The 23,093-nt window shown below is 44.4% G+C and overlaps 1 protein-coding gene across 2 annotated transcripts in view; it reads left to right on the forward strand.

Annotated features, from left to right (window-relative positions):
• The first annotated feature begins 13,387 nt into the window (after window positions 1-13,387).
• Window positions 13,388-23,093, forward strand: part of DCBLD2 (discoidin, CUB and LCCL domain containing 2) — a 42,560-nt gene continuing 32,854 nt past the window's right edge. For both annotated transcript variants that reach the window (XM_066619627.1, XM_066619628.1), the window contains exon 1: window positions 13,388-13,660. In XM_066619627.1, the coding sequence (XP_066475724.1) occupies window positions 13,558-13,660 (103 nt within the window). In that variant the 5' untranslated portion in view covers window positions 13,388-13,557. The remainder of the gene's footprint in view (window positions 13,661-23,093) is intronic.

Here is a 23,093-nt window from a genome sequence, read left to right on the forward strand (position 1 = left end):
TTAGTGCCAATTATGAAGGCTGCATGCGAATAACAAGCATCAGTGTTTGCCGCAGTCTTAGATGACTATTGTTATCCAAAATGAAATCTGGAAGTCTTTCAGCCCATTTCCCATGGCCATGTGTGGCATCACTGATGCATCTCTTCTTGTCTTTCTCTTTGTAGAGATAGGGTGACCAATTCAAAATCAAGGCACATTCTAGGCATGCACTCTAGGATAGCAGAATGTTCAGGTGCTCATCTTTTCATGTATGCTTTCAGGGGCGGCATAACCTGGAACACCTTCTGAAGCTGCCTTGGGTCTGCTGCCTCTGCACAGTTACAAAAAACAAAGAACAGCAGCTGCTTACCACTCTCTTCCTGCTGTTCCTTCAACTGCAGAGGTGCAAGACTCTGGTTTGATTTAAAGGGACTATGCAAATGAAGGAACTCTCTCATTTGTACAGTCTGTAAATCAAACCAGAAGTCCTGCACTTCTGTGTTTGTGCCTGGAGCACAGTAAGGAGGTTGGTGATCCACTTTCTGCTTACTTACAGTGCATAAAAGGAAGATTGTGCAGGTTGCATCCATGGCACGCTGGTAAGAGGTGATGGCAGCAGACTTGGGGTGAAGGGCACCCCAAACCAGCTGTCCTCTCACCCTGCTCCCTTAATCCTCCACTGATGGAATCAGCATCACTTTGCCTAATGGATGGGTCACACCATATGCTTTTATTTTAAAACATTGTACTGATGCTTTGACAGCCAACGTCCATTCAGCAATGAAGCCTACATATTTCATGGAAGACTTTTTCCCCATGATTTCATGAACTTGAATGAATTTTGTCATAAGGCATTACAAAAGGATATTTGATATTCATGCTTAACCGAAAAGCAGCTTTGATAGTGGCTTCGTGTAGTAAGTTTTTCACAAGGAACATGTGTTCCATTATAGTATTTTTTTTTCTGGCAAACCCAGACCAAATTATATTTGTTGAATGATTATAGTAGTAGCTGTAGTTACTGGTGGTTTCTAGCAAAAGCTGAGTGTATATTTCAAACAATGAATTAAAAACATTGCCATGTAAATTGGCTTGGGGAAATTTGTTTGATGCTAGGCTGATTATCATGTGCTTTAATTTCCCCGAGAACATCTGTGCAGGGACCGCAGCAGGACACAGACGCTTCAACGATTCATTCTAGGGCAAGCAGTATATAAGGAAGTGGGACTGTTATGCCTTGACTCCCAGGGACAGACAGAGAGCAAATTCCACTCACAGGGGGTGTGCGCATTTCACACTGCATGCTTTTTTAAATCAAAAAGCTGAAATAATATCCATGTAATGGGAAAGGTTAGGAAAAGCCAAAGACCTTGTAGGAAATCTCCGTTCTCCCCTCAGCTTGAGGGATGCAGCAGGATGTCGTTTCAAGTTAACTTCCGATTTTTGCTTGATAGTGATAAATGCCAGATCGTGGGCTACCAACAGTGCAGTCCTGTTTGTGTTTACTCAGAAGGAAGTCTCATTCTGTTCAGTGAGGCTTACTCTCAGGAAAGTGTGCATAGGATTGCAGCCTGACGCCTATCTTCCGTAATTTGATTGTGGAAGAGGCTGACATTCTGGTGTGCATTTCCAAAACTTGGCTAGATGATGCTAGCAGGCCACTTTCATTCCAAATGAGTCTACTCAGGAACTAACTAATGAGGGAGATGATGGTATCAAAAGGTGCGACATGCCCAAGGAGCCAAGGATTCACTTCCACATTGTCACATCTTTAAAAACACGTTGGACTCCTTTAATGCATGCAGTAGCACTAACACAGAATAGTCAGGTATTGAAACACTTGTTAAATATTGCAAAAATATTTTCCAAAAATTACTACAAAAGTAAGCATTTCAATAGACTAACAAAAAACTGCCCTTTTTTTTTCTGTAAGCCTCAATGTTTAATATCCCTTGGAATAAGCTTTTTAAAGGGAAATCTGATGACCCAGGTGCTGTGCAACCTGATTGTACAGAAAGAGAATAAGTACAATGTGGTACAGCAAATCACACTCACAAATCCTTGAAACAGGTCATATCTCATAGCTTCTGGGACTGTTTGTGCCTGCCTGCAATTCCTAACTCAGATATTGTTTGGAAACAAAATAGCCTCAGCGAACTTCCCAAGTTAGTTGACCTTCTAAATGGCTGCTTAGAATCAAGCATACATATGAAATACGGAACTCAGAAATTAGGCTGCTGAATGCTACCATTCTTTGGGACCAAATATTTTTATTAGTCATAAACTTAGCACAAACGAAGGGGGTTTCTGAGTACCTGAAAGGAATGTTTGCAAAAAAAATTGATCCTTTCTGCCTTTCACTCCCCACAACAAGGTAAATTATATTTCTGAGCATTCCAGAAAACAACAATTCCCATGACCCTGACAGGATGTGATGTTCAAAGGCCTACTCAGAACAACCATTTCAACTTCAGCAGTTGGGCAGGTAGGCAGAGGAGGCTTACCTGGAAGGAGTGCTCTCTTGCTGCCAATTATGCCCACTCCTGAAAACAAAATTACCTTACCTTCGTTTGTGATTACATTTCATTAGTAATTACATTACCTTAGATTGTGAACTGGGTGGGTGTGGAAAAACATATTTGTGACCCATTGCAATGATTGATCCAGAAATGCATCTGGTCCAGTCCCAAAAGGGTCACACTTCTTTTTAGCTGGGGAATTCACATTTTGAGCCTCTCAACTCAAATACTTGCTCCATCCTTCCTCAGAAATACTCTACTAGGGAAGGTTCTTCCAATAGATCAAGATAGGTCTTGTTAGGTCTTCCAAACTCAGCATGTTAGGAGGATTTAGGAATTGGACCAGTCATTGCTCTCCTAGGAAAAGCTGTGCTACCCTTGGAGACAGGGAAAACAGGAGATTTTATATAATGAAAGTAAATGGAGAGAGATGGCATGGGTCTCACTGCAGGCAATTTACAAATACTTATCTGACAAATTGTTAGATATTTATCATTTCAGACGAAAGTGCCTCTACATTTGTGAAGAATGTGACAACGTACAGGCAGTACAGTGTAACCCCAGTGTCTGCTGATTCGGCATCCACGGATGTTGTCACTTCTCATTTGCTTATCGGTGGATTCCCATATCTACAAAGGGTCCTGGAACGAATCCCCCATGGATAAAAAATACCTGTAACAGAGGGTCCAATCTTATCCAACTTTCCAGTGTCAATGCAGACGCAATGCAGCCCCAAGGTAAGGGAACAAATGTTCTCTTACCTTGAAGAAGCTGCCATGACTCCTACCACCACCACAAAATGCAGTGCATGCCCCATTGACATGGCTGCATCAGTGCTGGAAAGTTGGATAGGATTGGGCCCTTAGGAAAGGCCCTTAGGGAGGAGGGAGACAAGCAGCACCAATCATTAAGGCTATGCTACAACATTAAGGGTGTCAACAGTAATGCGCAATATCGTGGAGCTAGTGAAATCCAAAGTATTACCCCGAAACCAATAATATGCACAGAGAACTGCTTGTAAGATGGCAATCATCACCTCTTTACAATGCTCCTTCCCATGGGATCCTTTTCAACAAACCTGGAAGTGCAGGACAGGCTGGGAGCTCCCAGTGTGCCCCACACTTCTGGTTGCATGGGAAGGAGCAAGGTGAGGGGATGAATAAGCAAATCACCGCTTTTCATGCGGTTTTTTGGGTGCCAGTAGCAGCAGCAACGATTCGCTTTCTTATGCCCATATTTTGCTTCTTCCTCATGGAGTCCTTTTAAACAAATCAGTGCACTTCCAATTTGTTTACAAGGACTGCACAAGGAAGGTGAGAATGGGTATGGAAGTCTGTCTGTGGCAGGCTGGAGGTAGGGGGTGGCAGACTTGGGGTGAAGGGCACCCTAAGTCTGTTTGCCACTTCTCTGCATCCATGGTGCAACATGAACTGTATTGTCCACTTCACAGATGGGCTGGCCATGAGTGTACCCCATCATTTACTCTGAGGGACTTCAGAGATACAGCCATAGTAGCGTGGGCCCTCAAAGTAAGGAAATTTCTCAGAGAAATTTTCTCTGCATATTTAACTTTTGTCAGTGTTAATTTACATAAAGAGTGCCTCCATTCGTTTATACTCACATGAAATGCCTATTAATGATGTTCCTCTCTTTTTTCCAATCAAACATTTTATACAGCAAAGCCTCTGCTGCCACCTGGACCCCCCTTGTCCTTCCTCACTATTTCTTTATCAGTTCCAGACTTCTTCTCAGCTCTCCCTCCACTCCCTCACATCTAAGTATTAATTGTATTTTTTCCCATTTACGTCACATCTTTCTGCAATCATGGAACAGTATACATGGGATTCCCAGGTGGTACATCATCAAGATATCATGTTCCCTCAGACCATTCCTGGAATACTGCAAGTCCTTTGGGCAGGGACATGTGGCTTTTGTGTTCTATACACTTAGAGAACCTAGGACACTGTTTGTTCTAAATACATATTAAAAAGCAGTAGGAGTACATAAGAACATAAGAACAGCCCCACTGGATCAGGCCATAGGCCCATCTAGTCCAGCTTCCTGTATCTCACAGTGGCCCACCAAATGCCCCAGGGAGCACACCAGTTAACAAGAGACCTCATCCTGGTGCCGTCCCTTGCATCTGGCATTCTGACATAACCCATTTCTAAAATCAGGAGGTTGCACATACACATCATGGCTTGTACCCCATAATGGATTTTTCCTCCAGAAACTTGTCCAATCCCCTTTTAAAGGCGTCTAGGCTAGACGCCATCACCACATCCTGTGGCAAGGAGTTCCACAGACCGACCACACGCTGAGTAAAGAAATATTTTCTTTTGTCTGTCCTAACCTGCCCAACACTCAATTTTAGTGGATGTCCCCTGGTTCTGGTATTATGTGAGAGTGTAAAGAGCATCTCCCTATCCACTCTGTCCATCCCCTGCATAATTTTGTATGTCTCAATCATGTCTCCCCTCAGGCGTCTCTTTTCTAGGCTGAAGAGGCCCAAACGCCATAGCCTTTCCTCATAAGGAAGGTGTCCCAGCCCAGGTGTAATCATCTTAGTTGCTCTCTTTTGCACCTTTTCCATTTCCACTATGTCTTTTTTGAGATGCGGCGACCAGAACTGGACACAATACTCCAGGTGTGGCCTTACCATAGATTTGTACAACGGCATTATAATATTAGCCGTTTTGTTCTCAATACCCTTCCTAATGATCCCAAGCATAGAATTGGCCTTCTTCACTGCTGCCGCACATTGCGTCGACACTTTCATCAACCTGTCCACCACCACCCCAAGATCTCTCTCCTGATCTGTCACAGACAGCTCAGAACCCATCAGCCTATATCTAAAGTTTTGATTTTTTGCCCCAATGTGCATGACTTTACACTTACTGACACTGAAGCGCATCTGCCATTTTGCTGCCCATTCTGCTAGTCTGGAGAGATCCTTCTGGAGCTCCTCACAATCACTTCTGGTCTTCACCACTCGGAAAAGTTTGGTGTCATCTGCAAACTTAGCCACTTCACTGCTCAACCCTGTCTCCAGGTCATTTATGAAGAGGTTGAATAGCACCGATCCCAGGACAGATCCTTGGGGCACACCTCTTTTCACCTCTCTCCATTGTGAAAATTGCCCATTGACACCCACTCTCTGCTTCCTGGCTTCCAACCAGTTCTCAATCCACGAGAGGACCTGTCCTCTAATTCCCTGACTGTGCAGTTTTTTCAGTAGCCTTTGGTGAGGGACCATGTCAAACGCCTTCTGAAAGTCCAGATATATAATGTCCACGGGTTCTCCCACATCCACATGCCTGTTGACCTTTTCAAAGAATTCTATAAGGTTCGTGAGGCAAGACTTACCCTTACAGAAGCCATGCTGATTCTCCCTCAGCAAGGCCTGTTCGTCTATGTGTTTTGAGATCCTATCTTTGATGAGGCATTCCACCATCTTACCCGGTATGGATGTCAGACTGACCGGCCTATAGTTTCCCAGGTCCCCCCTCTTTAAAAATCGGTGTAACATTTGCTATCCTCCAATCCTCTGGCACCGTGGCCATTTTGAGGGACAAGTTGCATATTTTAGTCAAGAGATCAGCAACTTCATTCTTCACTTCCTTAATAACCCTTGGGTGGATGCCATCAGGGCCCGGTGACTTATTGATCTTTAATTTGTCAATTGAGTCTGAAATATCTTCTCTTTTAACCTCTTATGAAGGTTCTCTTTTAACCTCTTGCTCAGGAGGGGCTGTTCGGGCAGCAGTATCTGCCCAAGGTCTTCTGCCGTGAAGACAGATGCAAAGAACTCATGCAATTTCTCTGCCATCTCTAAGTCTCCTCTTATCTCCCCTTTCCCTCCCTCACCATCCAGAGGACCAACCGCTTCTCTGGCGGGTTTCCTGCTTCTAACATATTTGAAGAAGCTTTTATTATTCCCCTTAATGTTGCTGGCCATGCGTTCCTCATAGTCTCACTTGGCCTCCAGTATCACCTTCTTACATTTTTTTTCCACAGTTTATGTTCCTTTTTATTATCCTCATTAGGGCAAGACTTCCATTTACGGAAGGAAGCTTCCTTGCCCTTTACAGCCTCTCTAACTTGGCTGGTTAGCCATGCGGGCACCTCCCTGGATTTAGTAGAACCCTTCTTTCTTTGCGGTATACACCTCTGCTGGGCCTCTATTACTGTTGTTTTAAGCAGCCTCCATGCACTCTGGAGAGATTGGACTCTTTTTACCCTCCCTTTCAACCTCCTTCTAACCAGCCTCCTCATTTGAGGGAAGTCCGCCCGTCGGAAGTCAAGGGTTTTTGTTAGAGATTTGCCTGGTATTCTTCCCCCAACATAACTAACATCAAAATAAAAGACAAGTCTGAATATAAAGCAGGACAATTTCGAGATGTATCAGTGATGGCTGGACTTGTGAATAAATCATGCTATTTTCAATTATGTTTTTAAACCCTTCCATTAATTTAATGGGATACATTTTCACAGCACTGATGTAGATTGCGGTGAAAACTAGGCCAGCTAATGTTCTATGGGTTATAAAAAGGAAGTGTTTGGAGGAGATGTGGTATTATATGATTCATTTCTATTTCCAAAGAGAAAAAATCTAAAGGAGAAAAAAACCAGCAAAGGCACTGGTAATCACTATCAGCAAAGGCAACAAAATATAACTGAATAACAGAGATTAGAGGAAAAAAAGGAGCAGACATTCCCTTTCATATATTCTTTGTATGCAATCTGATAATGGCACATTCTGCGCCAATAGAGGATATGAAATTTCTGTGAAATATTGAGTGCTTTATGTACAATAAAGAAATAATAAGGTAAAACTATGGAGTTCAATAAAATGCTTTATTCATAAAAATACTGCCCAGGCAGACGGAGCAATAATGTATGTACTGAAGCAGTCAAAGTAAGGTGTATATTGGTAGGAGACACAGAGGTTATCTAGTTCTATATGCCAATTAGATTGGAAGTTCTATTCCTAACTACCTGTGATACATAGTAATCTCACCTCTTCTGTCAACATCCAACAGTAATGATAATTTGCAACTGCTAACTGGGATAAGGGGCACCTTTTAAGGGATGATTCTCTAATATTTAGTTGAGAGAGAACAACTGTCCCCTCACCACTCCAGCATAGTGTCTTTTCCAGTGGCTGTTTGTCTCTTTTATGTCTTTTAGATTGTGACCTTTGGAACAGGGAAGCATCCTTTAATTTTTACATTTCGCTATGTACGTGGCTCACTATGAATCTTAATGAATATTAACTAAGAAAGGATTTTGCCATTTTCCTAAGCAAAGCGTTCTGCTGCATTATTCTTAGAAAGCTTTTATTCTTGTTCAGTTGAAATATAAACCACTGCAATTAGAAGTTAAATGTGCCCTGATGCAGAAAGGAACACCTGTGCACTGAAGGAGCTTCAGTGCATGAATTTCTTGTTGAACTGTTAACCATGTTCAGCTAAACTATCAGAGGGGAAAATATCTTTCAAAGACTGTCTGTGTAGATGTTTAGTAGCTGTGCGTCTGTGACATCTATTATTTGGACAAGGTTAGAGAATTTCTTCACAAGCGACTTCATATGACTTATGGCACCATCCTATCTGTGCTAGCTCTGGTGGAGTATGGGTGCGGGCTGTCACATATGTGTCATAAAGTGCAATAAGTCAGCACAAACTATTGTGGCACCAGCAGGAAGGCCTGCACAGGCCTCCTAGCACAGGCATGCACCAGAGCAGATAAACTCCACAGGGACCAGAGGGGTGGAGGAGTGCAGAACAAGGATGGGGGGGGGGTGTAACAGGCAGGGATGGGCAGATCAGGCATAGGAGCAGGCAGGAAAGGTGTCAGTGATTACCACCATATCCTATCCACCCCTCCCTGGCCTTAAATCCCAACACGAGGTTGCTTGAATTTGTATCAGTGATTTTACTGGCACAGGCCCAAGTAGCCCCATAGCAGAAAAATGTTGCAAGGGATATCTCCAATGGCCTCTTTTCCTGCACTGGAAACAGCAGAGGTCATTGGGTACCACTGCATTGCAGTGCTGGAAGTTAGTATTGGGCTGTTAAGTTGAATTGTGTCGTTCCCCCTCCCATTAACTGACAGGTGGTGCTCAAACCCAACCCTACTTTTCATAGGCTTTTTGGTATCTGGTCACCATAGCCTCTAGAACCTTAATGAACGCTACAGGCTCTTGCAAATCTGCTCAACCCCCTTTCTTTTGATTTGCCGAGGACAAAAGTCATATCACATAAGGCTGGCCCATTTTATAATTTCCATAATACAGATATGGCATTGAAGCTAAGCAATAGGTTCATAGCTGAACTAAAATTGCAGCTGGGAACTTCCAACCCATTGCTCATGTTCTTAACCATTATGTGATACTAGCTCCTGTGTATTGGTCTTCCTGTCCAGGGTTGGGGGAGATAGACTGGTTTATCCATAACAGTTGTAAAGAAAACAAAAATTTACACAAAGGATTACATTATATGTTATACAGACTTCTAAGAATTCTGCATATGAACTTTTTTCTTTTCTTCAAAAAGCAGCTGGTGAGGGTGTTGTGATCAGGGCTGATGTGCTAGAGATTCAAACCCTTGCCTGACTTGAATTGTGGCAATTTACATAACACTGTACATAGTGTGGTTCAAAGAAGGCTTTAAAAGGTGAGAAGCAACTGATTTTGGAACTGCCAGTCTGATCCAGCTAAGTGCTAGCTGGGAATGAAGATGCTAATGTGTTTAGACATCTTTGGGCAGACAGGAAGGAAGAGAGCTATTGATAAAATGTTTAAATTGGGTGTCAGTCACATGGAGATCAAAGATTTTGCTATATAAAATCAGATCAAAGAAGCTATTATGGTTCTCTCATGTTGATCTGAGGACTAGTAAGACGAGAGATTCCTGCATCTGGAACTTCCATGCAGTCAAGACAAGAGCAAGAGTTGAATTCTCCTTGGAAACCTAACACAGCATTTTTGTCTTTCTGGAAGCTTTTATGCTTTACTGTTTAAAATTTTTTTTCTTCATACAATCTTAATTTACTTTAAACCAAACATTGTCTAACTGAATGTATGGCAACAAACTGCCTAGAGAGTTGGTCTCTTCGGAAAAGAAATAGCACAAACCCAGCCATAGCCCCTTAGAGGTTCACTTGTTCTTTGTGGTATGAGTTTTCTGGCAACAGAAAAAGCTAATTTTGTAATGGAGCAATTATAGCCTTCCCAGACAATGATTGTATTTCACAAAAAATGTACAGTCTTTATTCAGCTGTTTGGGAGAATTCAAACCCTATTCTCCAAGCTAGTGCTCCTTTATCCACGTTAGATTCTCACTTCCACTAACTAACTTGAGGGGAGGGATCCAAGGTCTCCCAGCTGAAGATTTCATAGAAGAAAATTACATTTTCCCAGTAAGAAATCACAAAATTTTGTTGCTGGGAAAACACAGGGCCTTTTGCAGTTCCTGAATCCACTGCATTCTTAAATTCTGTTTTTATTTTTTTTAAGTGTGCTAAGATAATAAAGAATAAAGACAACTAAAAAGAGAAATTGCAAGATTGGAACACAGGGAAATGAACAATAAAATAAGCTAAAGGACATGTAAGTTCAATATATTTTCATGGGATATGGGGATATCAATCTACACAGTAATACAAACAGACTAATAGCATTTGTAGTGCAGAGGATGTTGAACAGAGAAGTTTCCATTGACATAGGAAATGAATGGATGGGTACCATTTCACCTAAAAAAATAAATTTGGCCCAGGTGCTGGAAAGATGTATTCAATGGGTCAATTTTTCCATCAACACAAAGTCCCAAAATCTTCTAACACCACAATGTTAAATTAAATAGGTCTGTAACTTTCCATTGTCTAGCAATGGGGAAGCAATATTATAAGAGAAAAAACATACATCCATTGGTTGTGAAACTGTAACATGTTACTAATATTTAGCATCTGTATAGCACTCTTTACATGCACGAAGCACTTCACATGTATTATCTTGATGTGGCTCTTACAACAACAGTGTGAGGCAGTGGTTCCCAAACATTTTAGCATTGGGACCCACTTTTTAAAATGACAGTCTTACTGGGATCCACCTAGGTTTATGAGACTCAAAAAAGAGATCTAGAAAGAAATACTATTTTTATTTATTTACATACAAGTAATAATATTTTTATTTATTTTCAAAAAATTCATTCTATTTCTTATAATGAAGCAGCCCTAAAGAACTTTAATGAATGTTCTCCTTCCTTCCCCACGTTTTTCCCCAGAAAAATAAAAATAAAATCTTCTGGGTTTTTTGGAATTCTTTATTAGGGGTCATCAACTAAGACACTCTATCTCCCTAATTTGCACATGCTTGCAAACTGCAGGAGCTCAGTTCCTTGAAAACCTCAGGAGCTGAGCTGAGCTGGTAATTAGCAGCGATCTGATTTTTGAATAGCCTCAGGGCATGAAGCATGGGAAAGCCAAATCCTAAACTTCCTGGTGTCTGCTGGAATAGTGGCACCAAAGCAGCCACCAAAGTTGCTGGGAAGCAGCTGGAGGTCTCCTCAGGGGAAGCCCAACCCCCACAATGGGGCTTCTCAAGTCTGTGCCAGCTATTTTGTTGGTGCAGACTCAAGAGACTCCATGTCGGGCCTTCTGGAGTTCAGAATTCCACTCTCTCTCCCCACCCTGCCCCCAGAGGCCACATCACTGCTGGTGTTCACACTTACCTCCACATCCTCCTCCTGCTGGTGCTGGGCCCAGCGCCTGACTGGCGCAGGCCCAGCACTGGTGCTTCCTACTCTGAGGGTGCTTTACGGCATGTTTAAGGCACCCAGTGCTGGTGCTAGGGACCTGTGCCAGCACTGGGCCACTTTAGGATTGGGCTCTTAGTTCTCTGATCTTGGCATTATTACCTGTGTTTACACTGGAGGATCAGCCCAGCCCTTTGTGACCCCCCAAAATAGGGTTGCAACTCACCAGTAAGTCTCGACCCACAGTTTGGAAACCACTAATGTAAAGTTATTAACAGTGCACTCCTGTGCATGATAATTAAAAAAAAAAAAGTCCCACTGATTTAATGGAATATACTGTCAGGTGATAAGCAACACAGCCAAACTCTGTGCACTGCCAGTTATGGGTGCTTCACGACCCAGAGTGTAACACACTTTCTGCTGCCAGCCAGCCCCATAGAATTCTGCTAATTCTAAACACACTTGTAAGTGTATAAACCACACTGGATACTGGAAGACTTATTTCTGAGTGATCATACATAAGATTGAGCAACATGAGTAGATTTCCCCCCCCTTTTTATGTGGATTTCAGACTGTGTTAATGATCATGGATATACAACAGGGATGGTAGTTTTTTTCAGAGTTACTAATCCAAAATGTAAACATAAATTATCATAGCTCTTGTGAGAAAGGTAAGCGTTGACAAATCAGTTGACCAAGGTGAAGTTGAGAACAGGAGTGATTATTATCTGTATGTATATCTGTAAGAAGGATCATCCCAGGGAGCAGAATTCACAAGGGAGCCCTACAGCTCACTTTCAGTGACAAAAACACAGGGATGTGCGGTGAGTGGGGAGGCAGGTGAGGCAGAGCCTCCCCAGCTGTGTGAGGCATGCAAGTACTCACAACCCATGAATGGGAGCTGGGAGTTGGAAATGAGGATGGGGGATGTGCCAACAGAGCATCTCCAGAACTGGGACGTTCGGTGGCTGGGGAGGCAGGGGAGGCAAAGTCTCCCCGCTAGAGTCCTTTGAAAAGCACCACCACCATGTGAGACATGCAAGCACTCACAACCCACGCACTCCTGCACCTGGGTTGTGAGTGCTTGTATGCCTCACACTGTGGTGCTTTTCAAAGGACTTCAGCAGGGAGGCTCTGCCTCACCTGCTTCCCCAGCCACCACACGTCCCTGCAAAGACCTCATTTTGAAGAAGAGTGCCATTCCATCTTAACTGAGCCATATATCGCCAGTAGCCTCCATGCATCAGGGTAAGAACATTCCAGAAAACAGGACCATCCTTCTGGTAGGCTGGAGCCCCAATACCTTCCCTTTTGAAAACTGGCTACCACTAGCCTTCCTTGGTGGAGCCTGCTGCAGCCTTTCTGCTTGGAAATTGCAGGACTCTTGTATTTTGTTTTGTCCCAATGGCACCATATGTGCCTTCCCACTAGGAGTTTAGTACTTTCGACTATGGGCCTAATCCTCTCCAATTTTCCAGTGCTGCTGCAGAAGTGCCAGTGGGGTGGAGGGGCAGTCACTGGGGCCTTCCCAAGGTATGGGAACATGTGTACTCTTACCAAAGGACTGCATTATGGCTACACCAGAGCTGGGAAGTTGGATAGGATTAGGCCCTAAAGTGGGCTTGCCTGGTTCACACACACTTCTGCTTGGATAGATCTGAGGCTGCCATCCTAGCCACAGTTTCCTGGGAGTAAGCCCCATTGACTCTAATGGGACTTACTTCTGAGTAGGCATGCATAGGGTCGGGCTCTGAGGCTGCAGTCCTGTCCACAATTACATGGGAGTAAGCCCCACTGACTCTAATGGAGCTTACTTCTGAGGAGACACGTACAGGATGGGGCTGTGAGCCTTCGCAAGCCTCTTTGTTGCGATGGCGCCCCCTTGTCCTTTGGGGCGGGGGGACACACACTGCACGTCCACCCCTTGCATGGGAAGGCGCCAGCAGGCAGCCACAAAAGCAGCAGCAGCGGCTGCGAGTGGCATGGCTAGAAGTCCAGCGCTGGGGGACTGTGGGCTGGAGGAGGAGGAAGGCGGGGGAAGGGGCGGCTGCAGCTGGAGCTGGGGCAGCCCCAGACCCGGAAGTGGTTGCACCCACTGGGGGCGGTGGGAGCGAGCGGTGCTGGTGGGTGCAGGGAAGGGGAGGGGGCGGCGCGCTCGGCCAGGCGCATCTGCAGGGGAGGCGAGAGAAAGAGGAGCGCGCGCGCCCTGGTCCCGGGCAAGGCGGGCGAGAGAGCGGAGCGAGGCTGCCCGGCTGGCTGGCTGGCATGCATGCGGACTGCTGGCTGCGCAGGAGACGCGGGGCATGGTGAGCAGCCCGCAGCGCCCGCTCCCCACGGGGACCCGGCCGGCGGTGGTCTCCCTGCTGCTGCTCCTGCTGCTCAGGCGGGACGCAGCAGCTCAGAAAGGTGGGTGCTGGACCTCGGGATGGGGATGGGGAAGGGGGGAGCAGCTTTCCCGCCTTTCTTCCGAGGTGCCTCTCTGGGGACCCCCCAAGAGTGGGTGCCCCGCCCTCCCCCAACAGCGCTCAGGTGTCCTCTTGCGCCCTGGGGGTTGGGGGCGAACAGGGCTTGGGCGGCCAGGTGAGCCCCTCCTCCCTGCCAGTTCACACGTAGGCAAACCAGCCTTGCCCCCCTTTCCCCCTCAGTAGCTCCAGTAAAGCTTTATAGGGGGAGGGACCTTAAGAAAGTGGTGCACGCCCTTCAAGCCTCCTTGCAACACGTTGTTTGCACCCCCCAGTCCCACGTTTGGATTCCAGCTAGAAGAGGGGGGGCAAAGTGCTGAGTCTTGCAGGGAGCCTCACGGGGCCGTGCAAGCGGCCCCTCCCCTTCGGAGCCATTCTGGGTGGGGGGTGCAAAACGGAGGCGTACGCCCCCTTCTAGCTACGCCACTGGTTCCAGCTGTGCGCTCCTTGTCCCCTTCCTTGGTGCTCCCCCCTCCCAGAATGGCTCTGAAGGGGAGGGGGCCGCTTCCACACCTCTGTGAGGCTCCCTCAAGACTCGGTGCTTTGCCCCCCTCTAGCTACACCACTACCTCCAGCTGTGTTCTCTTGGCCTGCTCCTTGGTGCTTCCCCCACTCAGAATGGCTCTGAAGAGGAGGGGGCCGCTTGCACACTCCAGTGAGGCTCCCTGCAAGACTTAGGGCTTTGCTCCCCCTCTAGCTACACCACTGATTCCAGCTGTGCGCAACTTGGCTCGGCACTTGTTTCCTTCTTCTCCCCTTCCCACAAGGGCATTCCGGCTTAGCACTGCTTTGCGTTCAGGTGCACCGGCCAGTGAAGAGAAGGGGGAGCTCTGGTGTGTGTGGACGAGATGTGTACCTGCACCAGTACAGTACGTGCAAGAGGGCCAGAGGAGACCCCGTGCAGTGTGGATGTGGCTTTCCAAGTCACATTTCTTCATTTTGCTGCATGGGGGCTCCTGGCTCTTCCGAACTTTACCCTGGGGATTTGTGAACCTGCCTATAGGTTGTACTGTAATTATAATCATGCCACATGCATTTAAACCCCAAGGCTGACTGGCCCCAGCTTGGCAGTATATATACATATTGGTTTACTGTACATACACATATGTCTGATTATGTAGTTTACATGCAGGGAAATGCATTAATTTTTATGCAGAAGGGACTTATGTAGGCATGGGATCATTTGTGTGAACGCTTGGTTCCGCAGCCAGTTTTCAGATGTTGTGGCTGAGTTGCAGAATATATGAACATTGTTGCCACTACATAAGGCCCCATCAATCTGAGAGGGCAGTGGAGTGGGGTGGGAAAGTTAAAGAAAGCATGACTCCCAAGCAAGCTTGAGCCTAACCCCTCTTCTTTTTAAGAATCAAGCACTGATTTTTTTGGGGGGGAGGGAAGGGGTCAAATGCAAATACATTTGATAAAGGAGAGGGGTCTGTTTTCCTGTGGAATTTTAAGGAGTGATACTCAACGTAACTCCCACTTTCCTCTTGTTTGACAGTCAGGATGATAAAGTAACATAAAAAAGAATAAGCAGTGTCAAGAAATGGTTTAAAATTGACTAATATTTAATGTTACTTTTTTAAAAAAGGCTTTCAGATAGAAGGGGAATAGAGGGGGTAGGGTGACTGAGAAAATACTGTAGTTTGGAGGAGGAAATCCCTGAAATCCTTCACACATGTTGTACTGTGGTGTTCTTTCAGTTGTGTTTGGCTACATTTCTGAGGTTATTTACAAGACACAGATTAAAAGACAAAATGCAAGCTAAAAAACTGTTATAAAAACCATAAGTATGGCATGCTGGATGAAGTTTATCAGTATTTGTAATTTACCATTTTGGAATGTATGAGTAAACATCATTTCATGACTCTTGTTGCAACTCTTGTTGCAAAAAATCAGATTTATTTGCAAATGATTTATTCTGTTCCCTGTACCTGTACTTCTATTTGGAGAACTTCTTGTTTGACAAGATGTGAAGAAAAGACTTCCCCCTCTCCTTATGATTTCTCATTTACAGAACAGAAGCATAAGTTTCAAAAATACATGTTCAGCTTCTAAAAAGAAACCCCACAAAATCGGTCCCCGTGATTGTAGGCATAGAAACCTGCAGTTTTAATGTGATATTGACAAAATTTGCTTGTAAATAAATGCAAGGAATCAAGCTTGCTTCCGTCTTTTATTATTTTTATGCTTTTGAGCCAAGAAAGGCTCCCAAAGCAACTTACAATTAAAATTCACAAACAGGTATAATAGAGATATGTGAGGTATTTATGACTGGTCCCTGGCAGAAGATGGTGTATTCCAGGTTCTGAACTCTTCCCTCCAGAGTATAGGAGAGAAGCTGTAGATGATGACCTGGCTGATGGTAAAATGTTCCACAGAAACATTCCATTCCATTATCTGCAGTCTTCTGGTTTTTACCAGTTGATAACATGGACCAGTCTATTCCCACACATCAATTTAGAAGAATATTAGAATTTTAAATTTTGTAAAAGTTAACTATGTGACAATCCATTAAATGGAATCATTTTCATTTACACACACACACACACACACACACACACACACACACACACACACACACACACACACACACACACACACACACACGGTGGAATCACTCCTGGATCCATCCCATCTATGCTAAATATTAAGTTGGAACAGGCCCCAGAGCCTCTTAAATTGTTCAACCTCCAAAATACAAGACAAATAGTGCTCTCAGCTCTCAGTGCTGTTTGCAATGGGGGAGGAGAGTGGTGGCAGAAGCAGGTTAAATGCAGAGTTCTTAAGGAGTTGAAATTACTGTAATCCGACCCCCCCCCCCCAGTATTAGGGTTGTCCTTTTATCCTGCTCAAGGTAAGGTAATGTTTGTTTCCTTATCTCAAGGCTGCATTAGGACTGCACCAGCAATGGAAAGTTGGATAGGATTTAGCCCTTGGTGATTGAGCAGCATCCACCTAAGGAGAATTGTTTCCTGAGCCCAAATTGTGATCAAGTCGTTACCTAGCATGAAATTAAAACTCCTTAGCTTAGTTTCCCTAAGCTGACTTTCCAGCACTGACATAAGGGCAATGCAGCTCTGAAGTAAGGGAACAAACATTCCCTTACTTTGAGGAGGCCTCTGTGAGTAACACCAAACTGCAGGATGCGGCACTGCTGTGCCAGTGCTGGAAAGTACTGACATAAGGGGTTAGGATTGCACCCTTTTATTTCAGAGTAACCTTACTCAGTACCCCATATGTGGTTGTTTCAGAGAAAAGGAAAAGTTTAAAATCTTAATGGGAAAAATGACATTACATATTTACTCAGAAATAAGTCTTACTATGTTCAATTGGGCTTACGCTTTGGTAAGCTTATATAGGATGGCAGCCTTAACCTAGATCAGGGATCTCCAAACTTTTTGGCCAGAGGGCCACATTAAATATCTGGCGCAGTGCTGAGGGAAAAAAATTTAAATATAAAATTTAAATAAATAAATTAGAGATAGAACTTAGATGAATGAATAAATGAATGTGGGCTCATTCACTCAGCCTCTCTGGCCCTCAGAACACCCTCCAGATGCAATCAGCGTACAGCTCTGGTCATGTTCAGTCGAGTAGGCCAGAGGCTTTCAGGGGACAAAAGGCTGGCCGTGGGCCGGATAGAGGCTCACTGCAGGCAGCATCTGACCCCTGGGCCGGGGTTTGAAGACCCCTGGCCTAGATCAACTAAGTGCACAATCCTAACCCACTTTCCAGCACCGACATAAGGGCAATGCAGCTCCTAGGTAAGGAAACAAACATTCCCTTACATTGAGGAAGCCTCCGTGAGTGCCCCCCAACTGCAGGATGCAGCACACGTCCCATTGGTACAGCTAAACCAGTGCTGGAAAGTGGGTTAGGATTTGGGCCTTAGTCTCCAAACCTCAGGAGAGAAAGAAAAGGTCTTCCCTGCACCCCTTCTTCTTTCCCTTCTATGCTGCAGTATCTTATCTTTCAACCCGATCTCCTCAGAAACTTGCGCTAGCCAGCTACTTCTATCCAGAACTTGGGGCACAGAGGCTGCTGGGACAACGGGCAGCAGAAGTAGAACTACCCAGCATGCGTTTCTGAGACAAATGGGTTGAAATATAAGATGCTGCAGCACGGAATGGAAAGTTCCACGCTGTGCAGGGGAAGCTTTAAGAAGATGCCAGATCCATCCTGTGGGCTAGGGTTTGGTGCCCACTGGCCAAGATATTGCAAGTGTACAAATGATGGATATGGGCACCACTGATGGTACTTGACTGTGCAAATGGTTCTACCTGTGGTAATATTGTGTGAATTGATGTTGGCAACCTTCAGTCTCGGAAGACTATGGTATCGCGCTCTGGATGGTGGTTCTGGAACAGCGTCTAGTGTGGCTGAAAAGGCCAATTCGGGAGTGACAATCCCTTCCACACTGGGAGCAAGTGTAGTCTGTCCCTGGTCTGTCTCCCTGGCTGTGGGCCTTCCTTCTTTGCCTCTTAGCCTCAGACTGTTGGACAAGTGTCTCTTCAAACTGGGAAAGGCCATGCTGCACAGCCTGCCTCCAAGCGGGCCGCTCAGAGGCCAGGGTTTCCCACCTGTTGAGGTCCACTCCTAAGGCCTTCAGATCCCTCTTGCAGATGCATTGAATTGATACTATGCATTGTGGTACGATGCATTGTGAATTGATACTATGTTCAATAACTTCTTAAATGTAGATTTATCAACTCCAACAGTCAAATGTCCTAAAAGAGTTCTATGGCAGATACAAGCTTGGTGAAGCAGTTGCTTCCAGTAGTCCTTGCTGTTGCAGTCTGCCCCTGCCCCCCCGTTTACTGTAGCCCCCCTTCATCATAGACCCCCCCAGCCTCTTCATCATACCTAGATTGCAGTGTAATTCTCAATTTTAAAATGTCTGTGCTATCTTCAAGGTTGAGAGTGGCACACGACAAATTATTAAGGGCACAATCATAACCAGGTCTACTCAGAAGTAAGTCCTATTGTGTTCAATGGGACTTACTCCCAGGAAAGTGAGGTTAGGATTGCAGCCTAAAGCTATTTAAAATTAAAATCAAATAAAAATATTACCTAGCATTTATCTTAAAAAAAGCTTAATGGGGCACAGGCTTAATTTTAGCCACAAAGCCAAAATGAAGCAATTCTCTTAAAAAGCTAGCAGGTGGGGGGGGGCACTGTCCACTTCTGTGGGGTATTATTATTATTTATTATTATTATTAACAGTATTTATATACCGCTTTTCAACAAAAAGTTCACAAAGCGGTTTACAGAGAAAAATCAAATAACTAGGGGATAGTGACAGCAAGCATGGCTCATTCTCTTACCAAAGAACTCTTGCAGTCTGATCCTATGTGTGTTTACTTTCACTGGTTTCAGTGGTAGTAATGGCCAAATGAACAGGCATAGAATTTGCAGCATTAGAGAAAGAGGAAATAATGGCTGGATGCAAGTTGGCAAATCTAATTTGAACTATGCATATAACTTTATACGAAGGAAAATCTGCCCTCTTTTTTCCATTCTGCATGAGAACATTTGCAACACTGTCAGTCTTCTAATGCATTTGACAGCACTCATAAAGCTTCACTGTATCATAACATTCTTTGGGTAAGGACTTATTACAGATTGCTGGACAGATTTTGTGTATTCATATCTATATCTGAGCTCAGCTGTCATATATATTCAGTTTTTCTCATTAGCACTTGCTTCTTCTCGCAGTGCCACTTTCTTATGAACTGGAAATCAGACTGTTGTCTAAATTGTTATAAACAAACCATTGTAGGAAAATAGTGGCATATGACATACTGTAAGACTGCTGAATTCTTTACAGGATGTGGATAATTCATAGAGGTATCTTGCTCATAGTTACACAAGTTATTGGTTTTCTTTTGTGGCTGTCAAATGTCCCTGTGGTACTTTTAGCAATTGTATTGATAGAGCCACATTAAAACAGCCATTTAATGTAGTTATAGCTATCACTGAATGCACTTCAACAGTTGGAAAATGCCGTATAATGTAATCAAATGACTCTCTGTAGGTCATGATTTTGGAACTTCAGCTTTTAAATTGGCTTTCAGCCATTGTGAAGAACTGAGGAGTACCCAGCTGTTAAATCTAACACTGACTCATTGGAACAAAGCAGGCATGAAAAATGTACTAGCTTCAAAAAAAGTACATATAAGGCACTGTACAGAAGTATCAAAATAATCGTAACTTTGCATTGATGCCATTAATGTGTGCGTTGCATATATGGGCCATTTTCCATAGAATTGTGAGCAGACATGCACAGTGGGACTTTTTAAACTTTGTGTTAGATTTTGTTTTGTATTTCAGTATTTATATTCAACAAAAACATTGGGTTTTGTTGCATTTAATGTTCTATTACAGTGGTTCTCAGTTTTCTCCATGCCACAGCCTACCTCAGCATCCATGGTGGGTTGCAACACTGGAATGACTAATTGGAAGGATGGAGAGGCACCGGGCTGATGACCCACACTACTGGCCTTTATAGGCCATAGAATGGCCAGCAGAAACCTCAGAAAGCCATTCCTGGTTTTCAAAAGCAGTGGCTTTCCAAGGATTCTCAGCCCATTCTGAGGATCACAGAGGCCAACAGAGTTGGTCACCAGCCCAGTGCAACTTAGTAGAGGCCTTCCTACCCTCTCAGTCAGTAATTTGGCTTCCAGAATAGCTCCGATTTGGAGCCAAACTGGAGCAAAGGTGGGTAGTCACGCCCACCATACCATACATCATGCCAGGTCACGTCCACCATATGTGGGCTTGTGACCCACCAGTAGGTCGTGACCCACAGTTTGGGAAAACCCTTTTCTAACATAAAGTGTAATCTGTATTTTTTGAAGGAAAAAAGAGATTAAATATCCTTTAACAGTAATTAGCAGCACCTTGCATTGTACCTGAAAATGAACTAGCAGGGATGGAAAACCAATAACCCTGGTTACCATGCATACAGCTGCATTCTGTATGAGCTGTAGTTTCCAAATGGTCTTCAGGGGCAGCCCTACATACAGTGCAGTACAGTAGTCCAATCTGGCTGTTTCCAATGCATGGATCATTGGGTCAGGTATGTCTGACTCAGATAAGGATGCAGTTGGTTCACCAGTTTAAGCTGAACAAAATCTTCCCTGGCCATGCCAGCTGTTGATAGTTCAGAAACAGTGTGGGGACCTAGAGGACTGTGAACCATTACAAAGCTGCACACTGTCCGAGGACTTCTAAAGCTTATATTTTTAAAATATTTTTTCTTGCTCTTGTGTATTTTCCAACATGAAAGAAAACATCTATTTTAGTGTTTTATATTAATTGATTATTTTGCAAACTTTAGTTTATTGCTTTCTTGGTTCTAAACTTCTTGGTTCTGAACTTTCTTGGTTCTAAAGCCAGCGCTTTCTACACATGCGGCAGAGTGATCTTTGGAGTTGATAACGATCACTTTGTATATTGATTGAGCCATATCTCCATTTACTTAATGGAGAGGCTATAGGTACCATCTGTTTGTGGTGTTTGGAAAGCACTTGAATAGGCCCTTATTTTTCAAGGACATTGCTTATAAGAACATAAGAACAGCCCCACTGGATCAGGCCATAGGCCCATCTAGTCCAGCTTCCTGTATCTCACAGCAGCCCACCAAATGCTCTAGGGAGCACACCAGATAACAAGAGACCTCATCCTGGTGCCCTCCCTTGCATCTGACATAGCCCATTTCTAAAATCAGGAGGTTGCACATACATATCATGGCTTGTAACCCGTAATAGATTTTTCCTCCAGAAACATGTCCAATCCCCTTTTAAAGGTATCTAGGCCAGATGTCGTTACCACATCCTGTGGCAAGGAGTTCCACAGACCAACCACACGCTGAGTAAAGAAATATTTTCTTTTGTCTGTCCTAACCCTCCCAACTCTCAATTTTAGTGGATGTCCCCTGGTTCTGGTGTTATGTGAGAGGGTAAAGAGCATCTCTCTATCCACTTTATCCTTCCCATGCATAATTTTGTATGTCTCAATCATGTCCCCCCTCAGGCGCCTCTTTTCTAGGCTGAAGAGGCCCAAACGCCGTAGCCTTTCCTCATAAGGAAGGTGCCCCAGCCCAGTAATCATCTTAGTCTCTCTCATTTGCACCTTTTCCATTTTCACTATGTCCTTTTTGAGATGTGGCAACCAGAACTGGATGCAATACTCCAGGTGTGGTCTTACCATAGATTTGTACAACGGCTTTATAGTAATAGCCATTTTATTCTCAATACCTTTTCTAATGATCCCAAGCATAGAATTGGCCTTCTTCACTGCCGCCGCACATTGGGTAGACACTTTCATCAAGCTGTCCACCACCACCCCAAGATCACTCTCCTGATCTGTCACAGACAGCTCAAAACCCGTTAACTTATATGTGTTGATTTTTTTGCCCCAATGTGCATGACCTTACACTTACTGACATTGAAACGCATCTGCCATTTTGCCGCCCATTCTGCCAGTTTGGAGAGATCCTTCTGGAGCTCCTCACAATTGCTTCTGGTCTTCACCACTCAGAAAAGTTTGGTGTCGTCTGCAAACATAGCCACCTCACTGCTTAAACCTGTCTCCAAGTCATTTATGAATATGTTGAAGAGCACCGGTCCCAGGACACATCCTTGGGGCACACCGCTTTTCACCTTTGACACCCACTCTTTGTTTCCTGGTCTTTAACCAGGTCTCAGTCCAGGAGAGGACCTGCCCTCTAATTCCCTGACTGTGGAGTTTTTTCAGTAGCCTTTGGTGAGGGACCGTGTTGAACACCTTCTGAAAGTCCAGATATATAATGTCCACGCGTTCTCCCGCATCCACATGCCTGTTGACCTTTTCAAAGAATTCTAAAAGGTACATGAGGCAAGACTTGCCCTTACAGAAGCCATGCTGATTCTCCCTCAGCAAGGCTTGTTCGTCTGTGTTTTGAGATTCTATCTTTGATGAGGCATCCCACCATCTTACCCGGTATAGATGTTAGGCTGACTGGCCTATAGTTTCCCAGGACCCCCCTCTTTAAAAATCGGTGTAACATTTGCTATCCTCCAATCCTCTGGCACCGTGGCCATTTTGAGGGACAAGTTGCATATTTTAGTCAAGAGATCAGCAACTTCATTCTTCAATTCCTTAATAACTCTTGGGTGGATGCCATCAGGGCCCGGTGACTTATTGAACTTTAATTTATTAGGTCTGAAACATCTTCTCTTTTAACCTCTGACTTAATTCCTTGGTCAGGAGGGGCCTTTTGGGCAGCGGTTTCTGCCCGAGGTCTTCTGCCGTGAAGACAGATGCAATGAACTCATTTAATTTCTCTGCCATCTCTTAAGTCTCCTTTTATCGCCCCTTTCCCTTCCTCACCA

Source organism: Tiliqua scincoides, chromosome 3 (assembly GCF_035046505.1).
Source record: "Tiliqua scincoides isolate rTilSci1 chromosome 3, rTilSci1.hap2, whole genome shotgun sequence".
Taxonomy (NCBI): Eukaryota; Metazoa; Chordata; class Lepidosauria; order Squamata; family Scincidae; genus Tiliqua; species Tiliqua scincoides.